Here is a 13,685-nt window from a genome sequence, read left to right as displayed (position 1 = left end):
CCCATTAATAAAATAACTATAAGACTTTTTAATAATGCTTTAAAATTTTTATCCTCTAAAACTCTTTGAATTTTCTTGAACATAGGTATGTATATATGTGTTTATATGATAAATGTGTGTGTATATATGTGTATATATGGATTTGAAGTAAAGATAAAAGATATATAAACTTCAGTTTGGAAGGAGCATCCCTTAAAGCATATTACAAAAGAAAAAAAGCGACATAATAAATTAAGAAAAGTGAGGTGCTATTATCTATTCATAGAAAAGAATTTTATACTTCTTTCCATGACAACCAAGGATAGAATATGTTGAATTACGTTCAGTACACTTGGTTTAAGAATGTGTATTAGTATGTAAAACATGTAAATGTCTTAAAACAACTTACATCCAAAATCATTAAAAAATGAGAATCATTTAGTGTAAAGAAATTAATACAACTTATTAGTTAGAATTCCTTTACCAAAATTAAGTAGGATGGAAGCTCTCTATTCCTCCAGATATTTTTTGAGAACTCTCCAAGACTGTGGCTGAGAATAGATGATAAAGAAACCAACAGTTCCACTGGGCCTACTGGGAGCTAGACCCTGTTACATGATTATCTTATTTAATTTCCATAGCAACCAATTTGCCCACAAAGAAATCAAAAGCTCAGAAAGTTGCATATTTTAACCTATGTCCCTATGACTGCAAGATGTATGCTTTTTCTCCTCCCCAACACTCATTTCCAACACCAAGAGGCTAAATAACTTGAAGCAGGGACAGAAAATCACTGACAGATTCTAACGTCTGCCTGTGTTGCAGTGGCTTGGAGAGGAATCTGAGACTTCCAGCTATGTAAACAAAAGTTCTTATAATGAGTCTAAGTCCTGTTACAAACCTCTGCCAAGCACAGTGCTCCCATTTTGAAGTTTTTAAGTGTTTAAAAATAATTTGATAGATCATTGGTACACTCTGGCCTTTACACATGGCCATCAGACTTGCCCAGCTGTTGAGACCTCTCATGTATGCATCCTAAAGCCAAATAACTATTAAACAAAATCAATTGTCTTCCCATAAATCTTATTATAGGCCAAACATCGCCATCTTAGGAAACTGGAGTTACAATGATCATAACACCATGGAATCTAGCCAGTTTACGTGCCAACTGCTCTTAATGTCAAACTTTGAACACCCACCCCTCCCTGAATTACCAATTCCTACAGCATCTGCACTGTGGCCTCTGGTCTTCTTTTCTATATCCCCCACTATTCCATGAATTCTTAGAAAGGTCGGAGAATTCACAACAAGATCACATGTAGTCACAGCTGACTACTGGGAAGCCACTATGGAAAGCAACATCCCCGCATCAGATGCCGTTTACTGAGCCTTCATCATGCTTTACCTGCATTAGCTCATGGAATTCTCAGAGCCCTAAAAGGTAGCTACTATTAATGTCTCCATTTTAAGATGAGGAAACTGAGGTTTAGAAGTTAAATGACATGCTCAGTGGAACACCAGGGATTCAAATCCAAATAGTCTAACCCTGGAATTGTCACCCTAAGGCATGCACACTGCTCAAAGACTCCACAAAGAGACAATGGCAAGCCGCTTAACAGAGGACGGATTATACCTGTACTGTACTACACTAATGAGGAAAAGGTGATCTGGTCATGCCTACCTCCTCCTGGTCACACCTGAGTACACCACACAGTCAATACTGTCATTCAGAGAGTCTGCCAAGTTGCCAAGAATTGGCAGGTGTCACTTGTTTGATAAAATTGAGTCATTACCTTTTTATCCTTAGATATTTGTATTTAAAAATCTTTATTAACAGCTATTTCTATGGTAATTAAATGAATGAAAAAAATGTTTAAACATAAAAGTTTTATATGTTACAGGTTTTAATATTTCACCAGATGGTCAAAAGCTATAATATAATGAACTTTAAAAAATTTTTAAAATGGAATCCATTCTATTCATTGTACAAGATAAAGCCATCTTCACACTATTTATAAATGTTTAATTTTTAAACAGCATTTATGAAACAAATAGGCAATTAGTGACATCAAGCATCATTTGTAGGTTACACCTCAAGGTTGTCTAAACAGGGCCAAACACAATGGCTTTCTAACAGTATTCTTTGTTCAGAACTGTTCCACTAGCTTCAGTACACTTCTCCCAACACTGTTGGGTCAGTCCTAAGCAATATTAAATGAATTATCTTCTCTGCCCTACACCCAATTCTCCAGATTCATGCATGCTTTAGCCCTACTATTCCTAAGTCCACTAAGGCCTTTTAAGCCATACATATTTAGCCAAAATGACTAGAAAGTACGTGTGTGAAATCAATCTTGTCAATATGTGACATACTTCGATATCTTTATCAAACATCATTTATACCTTTTGTGCTTTCTCCAACTAATCGATAAAAAACACATACATTGATTTGTTATACTCAAGAATTGCAATATTTATCTTGGGCTCAATGTCTAACCCATAACAGTTGTAGATTAAGATCAGAAAAACAAAAATGTTTAATTCTTTAAATACTGTTGTTACGTAAATGAATGTTCGTGTTCTTAGGAAATATACATATTGAAATATTTAAGAGTCGGCAACTCACTAAGAAATGGTTCAAAAGTAATAGCACATATATAGAGATAGAGGAAATAAAGCAAATGTGACAAAGGTTAATAATTGGTGAATGTGAGTGAAAGGTATATGAAAGTTCTTCGTACTATTCTGGAGACTTCTGTCATTTTGAAAATATTTCAAAGTTTTTAAAAATGAAGAAAAAACCCCCACAAATTTAAGCATTCCACATCGTTTGAGGGCAATTTTAACATGGTTTTTTTTTCATGATATCGATTAGGAGGAGGAAACAGGTTCAACAGCCAGCAATTAGATGACTTCAATAAAGCAGTGCAGACGACGTTAATTGTTTGATTATTAATTCCCCGGTCGTCTGCAGAAAGTAAGGAACCATATCATCTGTGGGTTAAAATGACTATTTTTGCTTAAATATGCTATTCTGATGTACAGGACAAACCTTGAAAAGAAAGAGCGGTGCGACAGGAAAGGTCTCCCAAATGGAAACCGAGTCGTTTATCAGGTTACGAATGGTGCCGACAACGCAGCTCCCACCTGGTAATAGCTGGCCTTGGCCTCCATCATGAGCTGCTGGGTGGAGATCATCCTCTTCCTGCGCTTACACTCCTCCTTGAGCAGCTTCATCTCCCCCGCCTGCTTGCTGAGCAGCTTCTTGCTCTGCTCGCAGTCGCCGAGGCTCAGGCGCAGCCGCTCCTCCAGGCTGTGCAGCTGCGAGCTGAGGAACTCCTGCGAGTGCAGCAGGTACTCGATGGTCAGCTGCGCCAGGCGGATGAGCTTCAGCAGCACCGGGTCCAACCCCGACTGGCATTTGGGGCACTTCTCGTCCTCCAGCTTGCAGAAGGTGATGTTCATGATGTTCTCCTGCAGCGTCAGCACGTCCACGGCCCCCGCCACCTTATCCACGTCGATGGCGCTCAGCCGCCGCCAGTCCACGTTCTCCAGCCGCGGCCGGAACTGGAAGAAGGGCACGGGGCCCGAAGCCACGCCGGGCGGGGCACAGGCCAGGGCGGCCGCGCCCCCCGCGGCGGCTGCAGGGGCGTCGGGACCGTCGGGGCCGCTGGCGAGCGGGTAGTACACGTGCTTCTGGAAGGGCTGCGGGAGCAAGGGACAGCGCGACGGGAGGCGGGGGTCCCAGGGCGGGCGGGCTGGGGAGCTGGGAGTCGCGCGGGGCCCCGGCAGCTCCACCCAGTGGCCGCCCGCGGGTATCCCCGGCCTCCCGCCTCTTACCATGCTGGGCAGTCAACCCGCCGCCTCCGCTTGCATCGAGGACCGGGCGGTCGCGTCTACCCGGCCCGGGCCGCCGCCGCCACACCCTTCGGGAGAAGGACAAGGCCGGAGTCCCGGCGGTGGTGGTGGCGGCGGCGGCGGCAGCCGCGGCCTAACGTCTGGGCGTCCAGGACGTTGCTATGGCAGCGCCCGGGCCAGTCCCGAGCAAAGGGCGCGCCGGCTCGCGCGCAGTCAGCGTGAGTCCAGGGCCCTGCGGGACCAGAAAAGACCTCGTAGGCGGGACCGCCGGGACATACCCGTCCACCCGGAGAGCGCACCTCCTGGGCGCCGGTTCCCCGTCTTTGGGGCTGGACACTCCCTGTCCCTTAAGGCAGGCACGGGGGGGCCACATCCCCGGGAACTTTCGGTCCTAGCTGCCATTCTCTGGTTATCCGCTCCTGTCCTCGCCTTAGGTTTTGAGATTAAAAATACCTATATTCATCCTCCTCTTAAACACAACTTAGAAAACACTAAGCAATAAAATGTTCTACATTTTGATTGCAGCGTTGATTACCCGGATATATACATTTGTCAAAATTCATTAAATTGTATGTACACTTACAATCAAGGTGCGTTTTTTAATATTATACCTCAATAAAGTTGTTTTAAAAATCAAACTTTTAGTTAATCATACTTGATGGCAGGCTTTCTAAATTTCTTACATCCAAGATACTTTTTATTTTTTATTTTATTTGTCGATATACAATGTGGTTGTAAAAACTCCTTTTTAAAAAGAGTCTTTCTTCCTCTATGGGTTGGCAGCCTAAATATAGCATTTTGATAAAAGTACAAACCAAAGAACTCCCAAGATATGTAATAGTCTTTCTAAAGGGATATATTCTCAAAATCCTGAAGGTAAAAACAGATGGAGGGGAATTTTAAGCATCAGCTTTACCATCAAATTTTACAGGGCCATAGGTACCTTACAAATCTATGTCGGAGCTGCATTCTGTCTTCTGGGGAGGCAAAAAAATATTTCTAGCAGCAACTGGTAGACCTCAACCCTCTCATTCTTCGGGTCTTCTGGGGGCAGCCAGTGGTCACCACAGAGATCAATGAGCTGAGGAAAAGCCAGACGTTCCTCAATCCACCGGGGAGTCCCTGCTTGGACCAACCATCAGGAAAAATTTTTTCTTTCCTAGCAACCAAATATGTAATAGAAGAAAGGAAAATACAATTCAGAGTAACTGGAAGCAAAGTTGTAATATCAAATATTTTTAGCACTTTCCAGATATTGTGAACTAGAAATAAACCCATACAAAAGCATCTAGGAAATAAAACATGCACTTCATATGGCTTCATAATAAACCGTACATCCAAATAATTTTTAGTGGGTCTTTAGAGAAAAAGAACTGTTAACGATTCACTGCAGCACGGCATAAAAGTCCTAAAGACTAGATAGGTTCACAGTTTGATTTTTTCCATTTACTTGCTGCCTGATCTAGAAGAAATTTGTCAGCGCTAGGCCTGAGTTTCCCCCATCCACTTAAGAGCATCAGGATACCAACCTGGCAGGTCTGTGCACTCTGGGCTCCATCCACTAGGCTACAGGATCAGCGGGTACAAGGACCGTGGTTTCTCTCGCCCACCGATATATCCCCAGCACCTAGCACAGGACGGCACGAAGAGGGTGTTAGAATTTGCAGAATGAGCACGTGAATAAAGAACGATCGAATGAACCAGGATCTTAGCCGAGGAAATACCAGATCTCAGCCCCTTATCCCTCCTATTTTCCATGCCTCGGGACTTTTAGAAGGATTAATCCATGCTCCGGGCCAAGGGCCTCGGAGATGAAGTCGCCCCCCACGCTGCGGTCAGGGCGATGGGGCGCGCGGGTCAGAAGCGTCCATCTCCATTCGCCGCCACCACTCCAGCCTGGGACACCGCGCTGCTGGCCACCTTTGCCCCCTTGATCGGATCTGGGTCACAAGATGGCCGGAACAGGAAAGAAGGGGCATGCTTTCCCGCTCCCTCCGCCCCCCCATCCCAAGGCAGGGCCCCCACCCGGGCACGGCGCCTCCAGTCCCGGCGCTCGGCTCGGCCGACCCGCCGAAAGCGCAAGACAAAGGCCTAGGGACGCTGGCTCGGGTGGGGTCTCGGCGCCCCTCCGCAGTTGGCAAACGGAGAGCAGGGGCTGCGGCGGCTCGGCTCGCAGCCGGGAGAGGCGGGAGGAGGGCCCGGCTGCGCGGACGCCGAGATGCCCCGTCCACCGCGGGCTCCCGCGGGCGCCTGGAGCATCCTCGGCCTCGGCTCACCCCAGCTGCGCGCTCCTGGGCGGGCGCCGGGCGCTGCAGGCGGACGGGGGCGACACAGGGGACTCAGACCCCAGGGGTGCTGCTAGAGCAGGCGGGGCCCGCGGAGGCCGAGAAGCAGCCAAGCTGAGACAGGCTGGCCGACTCCTTCTTCTCGCCTGGGCAAGTTGTGGCAAGGCGGGTCGTCTCGGCGACGCTCCGGGCCCTCCCAGGCTCTGGGCCGCGGGAGCCTATGAGTCCCCCACCCCCCACCCGCCCCCCTCCCCGGCGCGATCCCCCTCCGGCCTCTTCTCTCCGCTGCCAGGCTCCTCTGCAGCTGGGCGGGACCGCGCGCGTCTAGACCGCAGCGCTAAAATGCGCTCCGCCAATCCGGCAGCTGATGCAGACACGTGGTGCCGGGCGCGCTCTGTTGCTGGCGCTGCATGCTAGCCCCGGGAAGGCTTTTCAAAGAGAAACCAGATTCGTTCCTACCCTCTGGTTGGCCTGGCTGTCAGCTAGATAATTTCCCACAGGGGCTTTATGAGAATTCTCTTCCAAGGAGAGATACCTTTTAATCGCAGAGGTGTGCAGATGCAAGGGACCGACCTTGTAGAGGCTCTCTAACGCAGTTCTGCGTTTGAGTGACGTGGAAAACCAGATTAGCATTCTAGGATTTAAACCCACCTCGGTTTCCGCGTCACTTTCCGTCATACCCACTTTAGGATGAAAGGCATGTATTTCTGTTGGTAGGAAGCTAGTCAGTGGGAGTTGGGGGAGGGTCATGGTCCACGAGTAGTGTGACTATTTCCTTAACCTAAAATTGGAACACGTGGTCTGACCATGGGGCAAAATTCAGTATTTTTTAATAAAGAGTAATCCAGAAAGTACACATATATACCATTTTAGCAACCAGGAGGTTGACCCTGATCGAAAAATTTGCATCTTTTGCAAAATCTTAGTGTGTACTGTAGCAAAAAATCGCTTTTAAACTAGAAAAGAGTAGCCGCAGAATTTTTACTGGAAAACATGTCCCTGTAAAAGCGTCTTTCATTGTGCTTCTCCCTAACCGAATCAACCTTGTACCATAACATAGTAATAGCTCAGAAGTATTTATGTTGAATTCCTTGTTTGAGTTTTACTTGAAATCATGAGGCTTAGGGTAACCTGATGGGATTTTAAATTTGTATAATTTTTTTTTTTTTTTTTTTTTTTTTGTCTTTTTCGTGACCGGCACTCAGCCAGTGAGTGCACCCTGGCCATTCCTATATAGGATCCGAACCCGCGGCAGGAGCGTGGCTGGGCTCCCAGCGCCGCACTCTCCCGAGTGCGCCACGGGCTCAGCCCTGTCTAATTTTTAAATGCTTTGAATTTGAAAGAAAATTCAAGATCTCCATAAAAATATTCTCGGTACTATGGGTAAAGATTTCTAAGTAGAAATTTGAGGCAATACGAGGTAAACAGGGCCATTGCTTTGCAAAATCTATTCTCTATAGCTGTGTGTGTGTGTAGGTGTGTGTAGGTTGGTTGCTTAATTAATATTATTTGATATTATACCACTTGAGTTATGTGTATTCCCCATTCCCCACTGTCAGTATATTACCCCACAGATGTAGAATTAGAATAAATAAGATGAACTGATTGATTTTGGCACAGCCTAGCAGCTGTCACATTTTCTTAATCCTTTACACAAGCCTCTTATACCAATTACCACATCAAACTTTTTTTTATATTACTGAGGTATCTTCCTCCTTCAGCAGACAATGAGAACCTAAGATAATAAGTTCTGAAATAAGTATTCGTTTTTTGAAAACAGAAATTATCCTACAAAGGGAAATAAAAATACAGGTGAACATTGATCATTTTGTACAGTGAATACAAGCATTGTAGCTGAATTTATTTCAATTTTTTGTTTCTATTTCTCTAATTTGAAAAATACCAAGTTTGAGAAAATGAAAATTACACTAGAGCAGGCAATTACATTCAGTGGTTAACACGGTATTTATTTATTATTAAACGCTACCAGGTCTTATAGGAGTAAAACTAAGATTAGATATCCAAAGTGGGAATATGAGGCAAAATAATTATGTAATAAGTAACAAATCAGAATATACGTTTAATTTCTGTCCTTCTTTTTTATAACTTGGGTAATGTCCTTAATGTGAAGGTGATAAGAAGGGCAGATATTACATGTACAAGTATTATCTGATTCAATACCTATTATGTAATTATTTTGCCTCCTTTTCCCACTTTGGATATCTAATCTTTGTTTTATATTTTGTATAATATATATACAATGTATATGTACAGCTTAAATAGTAATAACAAAATCAACCCTTGTATATCCACCCCCAGGTTAAGAAATAAAACATTCTCAGCATTTTGGAAACAACCCTCTGCACCTCTACACTCACATCCCTCTCCATATTCCCACACGTAACTATTGTCCCACTTTAAGTTAATCACTGCCTTGCTTTTCCTTATAGTTCACACACTATGTATCTCTCTCTCTGAACATTCTCTCAAGGAGCAAGCACAAGCCTAGCTGTGTAAGGCTGAGTTAGATGAGTATCTTGGTTAGCACCACCTTGAAACAGGTAACAGGGCTTCAGCCCAGGCCAGGCCCTTTAGCAAAGTCCAAGAGGCTAATGGACCAGGCTCTCTCATAGTCTGTGCTATCCCCTTTTAGACCATGCTCTAGCTATCTAGAACCCCAGAATTTCCTGCACAAACAGTCCAAGCCTCCATTAGCAATTTTGAGCCAGGCCCAGCATATGTTAGAGCAGGGTCATAGCTGGGGCCAGATTCTCTGAGAATTTATAAGAGCCTTTCTGTAGTGGATTGACCTATATCCCCCCAAAACTCCCTGAAGCTTAAATTGTGTCCCCCAAGTTTTATGTATTATCCCCCACTGTGACTGTTAAGAAGGTGGGAAATCCTATTATGATAATTGAAAGGTGGGGCCTTGAAGAGGTAATTAGATTATAGGACTGTGCAGTAGTGAGTGGATTAAAAATGGTGGTCAGGGGCGTGGTTCTGAGGGCTTTAAAAGAAGAGGAGTCTGTCTCTCTCTGCTCTCTCTGCTTCCACCGTCTTGCAATGTGAGGCCTCCAGGTCGCTGACGCCACCACCAGATGGACTTTGGACGTCCCAGCCTCAGAAACTATAAGCAATAAATTTTGTTTTTCTTTATAAATCACCCAGTTTCAGGTATTTTGTTACAAGCAACAAAAATGGACTAATACACCCAGCGTATGTTAGAGCAGGGTCATAGCTGGGGTCAGATTCTCTGAGAATTTATAAGAGCCTTTCTGAGGATGTTAGCATGAGTGAGTCCTAGTCATGGAACTGTCCAAATCAGGGCAGTAGACTGCTAATGCCACAGAAATATGATGGGGTGGCTGAGTGGGGAGGAGGCTTCTCTGTGTTTTGTGGTTTTAAGTTCACCATGGCCTACAGCAAGCTCTTAGGAGATGGTCAAAGCACAACTCCTCTGTGGGATGAATGAGTGCCCTCAGCTGGTCCAGGCAGGAGGACCTAGAGGGGAGGGCAGGAACCACATCCTTGGTCTAGATAAGCCAAGGACAAATACGAACCATGTTTTCTGTTCTCTAGTTAAGAAGATGATACTCAAATACTTGAACATGCGTATTCACAATAGCCAAAAGGTGGAAACAACCCAAATGTCCACCAATGGATGAGTAAGTAAATGAACGGTGGTATTGTCTAGTCTTTGAAAGGAATGAAATTCTGACACATGCTACAATATGGATGAACCTTGGAGACATTATGCTAAGTGAACAAAGTCAGATGCAAAAGATCAAGTATTGTGTGCTCCCATTTCTATGAAATTTCCAGAATTAGTAAATCCATAGAGACTGTTAAATAAACGAGCCCCAGAGATGACCCTGTGCATTGGCCCTTATGTTTTTTACTTTTTCACAGTATGTAGGACCTTTAGCTCAAAAGCTCACAGGTGCCAAAATCAAATGTTTACACGTCCAATTGCTTTAAATATAACACAAATAAGCGTATTTTTAGCCATTTAGAGACTGCCTGCTTTGCATACTTCACACAACTGCATTCAGCATTTACAAGCCATTGATAAGACAACTCCTGGGACTATCAAAGACCCCAAGCCACTGCTGTACTCGGGAGCTCTCTGACCCACAGACTCTCTATTTCGTTGCTGGGTGACTTTCCCTTGCCCTCCTCCCCTTCTGGTTGGTGGTCTCCATGCTGCCCTCTCTAGAAGGTGTCCTGCTGCAAGAGATTTTCCCTCACTGGATGGGCAATCCTGTCAAAGCTGGGCCCAAATAAAGCTAATTGTGTGCTACTGCCACCTCGTGGTCATGTCTTTTTTCTTGATCAGCACTAAAATGCTCAAACTCACTACTTACACAGAACACAGGTTGGTGGTTGCCAGGGGCTGTGGGCTGGGAGGACAGGGGATTAACTGCTTAATGGGTACAGGGTTTTCTTTCAGGGGTGATGAAAATGTTTTAGGACTAGATAGAGGTTTGTGACTGTAATAAATGCCATTGAATTGTTCACTTTAAAATGGCTAATTTTATGTTGTGTTTCACCTCGTTATATTAATTTCACCACAATTAAAAAAAAAACAAAACCTAAACGACAGACTGGCAGCAGACTTCTTGGTGATGACACCCCTCAACTCGTCTGTCTGTGGAATCACCTACTACAATCAGCTCTGGTTGCCTTGGAGACCAACCCGCCTCCTCATCCTCTAGTGAACTCCTACACCTCTATTGGGCTGGTGTCCTGTTTCTGTCCTGTATCCCATGTCCTTCTGCCTGGGTTTACCCTCTCATTTTGATGTAGCACATCCTCTAACAGCTTCTTAAGAAAGGATGCTTGGGAGATAAATTTTTTGAGTTGTCTGAACCTATATTTCTTTTACCGTTATTCTTAATTATTAGTTGGGCCCTAGTATATACAATTCTATGTTAGGACTCATGTTTCTTTGGAATTTTGAAAGTAACATTTCATTGTCTTCTCGTTTCCAGTGTTAGGTCTGTAAGATCACAAGCCATTCTGACTCCTATTCCTTTGAATATGTTTTTCCTTTCTGGAAACTGATAGAATCTTCTCTTTATTTACTCAGATCTCACAACAAAGAGACTCCGTCTAGGCCTATTAGTATTTATTATCCTGGGCACTCCATAACCCCTTTCAGTCTGGCAACTTCTTTCATTCTGGGAAATTTTCTCGGATTATTTTGTGGCTATTTTATCTTCTCTGTTCCCTCTTTCTGAAACTTATTTGGAGCATCAGGACTAGTTCTTTAATCATCTTGTGTTTTCTTTCCTATTTTTCATCATCTTGGTATTTTGCTCAAGATTTTCCTCAACTTTATCATTCAACTCTTCTATTGAGTTTTTTTCCAATTCTGTTAAAATATTTTTAATATCTAAAATATTTTTGTTCTCTGTTTTATCCTTTTATCGTGGACAACATATCTCTTTTATCTCTGACTATATTAACAATATGTTTTTAAAATTTTTCTTCTTCTTGTAAATCTGTTTCCTCTAAACTGGTTTGTTCTGTTGTTTAGTTTTGATCCCTATCTTCTTGTTGGAGGCTTCTTCATATATCTGCTCATCCTTGATTGTCCGCCCATGATTAAGAGTGGAGGGTCTCCTTAATTTGAGTTTTATATATGGTGATCTGGGTGGGCCATTTTGGGGGATCCTTATCTTTCATTTAGGGTTATTCAGTTCACTGGAGAAGGCTTTTCCAATCTAGTACTGGAACACAATGGACTGGCAACCAGCATTCCGGGTGCTCATGAATTTGGAGGGCTGGGAGTGGAGGTAATCTTTGCACTCACCACTAACTAGGGAGATATTCCCTGATTATCCCTATGTTTTCAGTAGGGTTCTTATGCCCTCATCTGTGCCTGGCACGAATCCAGGTACTCTTTATTTTACCATTCTTCTGAGAATAAACCTCCAGATTTCTGCAAGGTGGGAAGAGTAGCTAGCCTCTCACTGACATGAAATTAGGATAGGAATTTAGGAATCCAATTGCTTCTCAAATTCCTTTCATACCTTATTTTAGTGCTTCCCATTCGCACTTCTAGAAACACTTGGGCTGCCAGTTCCTAAGCCTTTTTAGAATTTTGGCTCATAAATCAAATTGCTTCTCAGTTTTTCCTACTGTCAACTTGGAATTTGGCTTTTTCAGTTTCTCCTAAGTCAACCATCACTCTTCCACCTGCTTTTACACTTCTAAAAATGTGTGGTTATTGTCTTCCACTCCTGTTTTTCTCTTTGTCTTTATGGGACTTTGTCTTTAAGAAGAAAATCATCTTTTTATAGTTTTAGAGGACTTTCCTTAGGGAGGTTCGATATGCATCATAACTTGGAACCTGAAAGTGGGAGCCATATATTAAGGATGGGCAGAATGATGTTGTAAAGATGCCATATCAGCCTTGAACTTCCTGCCTCTACACATCTTTTCCAGGTGAGAAATAAACTTAATCTTTTTCAAGCCACTTATTTGGATGTTCTCTTTTATGCAGAAAATAAAACTTTAACTGCTATTAGAACCTCCCACATCCCGTGGTTGTTCTAGGGACCACAGGGTGCTCTTCTTGGGATGATTCAATTTCACTTGCCTTCATTGCCACTCAAGAATTAAATTCCTGGGAGAAAGATTCTAGGTCACTCGGTCACATGCCCAACCAACTGGTTTGGGTTAAGGCAAGGTGTAAATGACAGCACCACCAGAATTACATGAAGAACAGGACAGCAATCCTCAAAAGGACGGGGCCTGAATAGAGAAAAATGAAAAAATGAGAGAAAGAAATGCAACGTCCATTACATCCTACCTCTTGGCTGCTCGGCACATAGAAACACACATACTCTTCTCTCAATATGTGTCTTAGTTCATTTTGTGCAACTAAAACAAAGTACCTAAGACTGGGTAATTTATAAAGAACTGAACTTTATTTTCTCATAGTTCTGGAGGCTGAGAAGATCAAGGCACCACCAGGTTCGGCTGTCTTGTAGGGCCTTCTTCCAGCATCCTCACATGGCAGAAGGTGGAAGGGCAAGCGAGAGCAGAAGAGCAATTCCATTAACAAGGGAGGAGCACTCATGGCCTAATCATCTTGTAAAGTCTCTACCTCTTAATACTATCACATTGGCAATACCTGAATTTTGGAGAGGACACATTCAAACCATAGCACTCCACTCCTGCCCACCCTCCCAAATTTATGTTCTTCTCACATACAAACTACATTCATTCTATCCCAAATCCCCAAAAGTCTTAACTCATTCCAGAATTAAATCAAAAGTCTAAAATCAAGAGTATCATCTAAATCAGATATGGGTGAGACTCAAAGTATGATTCATCCTGAGACAAATTTCTGTCCCGTTGTGAACGTGTAAAATCAAACAAATGCTTCCAAAATACAATGGTGTATTTAGAAACAGGATACATATTCCTGTAGTAGTGAAAATGGCCAATCAGCATTCTCAGCTTCCAGTTTCAATTGAACCACTAATGTATTCCCGTTCAATACATACTGACTCAGGCCTGAAGACAGATTAAAAAACAACAGCCAAACTTAAC

At 43.5% G+C, this 13,685-nt stretch overlaps 1 protein-coding gene across 1 annotated transcript in view; it reads right to left on the bottom strand.

The window, feature by feature from the left end:
• The window catches only part of DZIP1 (DAZ interacting zinc finger protein 1), a 64,110-nt gene extending 60,255 nt beyond the window's left edge, over positions 1 to 3,855 (bottom strand). Inside the window, 2 exon segments of the mRNA XM_063102986.1 lie at positions 3,127 to 3,684; positions 3,820 to 3,855. Coding sequence (XP_062959056.1) covers positions 3,127 to 3,684; positions 3,820 to 3,855 — 594 coding nt within the window.
• Positions 3,856 to 13,685: the final 9,830 nt, after the last annotated feature.

Source organism: Cynocephalus volans, chromosome 7 (genome assembly GCF_027409185.1).
Source record: "Cynocephalus volans isolate mCynVol1 chromosome 7, mCynVol1.pri, whole genome shotgun sequence".
NCBI lineage: Eukaryota > Metazoa > Chordata > Mammalia > Dermoptera > Cynocephalidae > Cynocephalus > Cynocephalus volans.
This window is presented reverse-complemented; position numbering and strand designations above follow the sequence as displayed.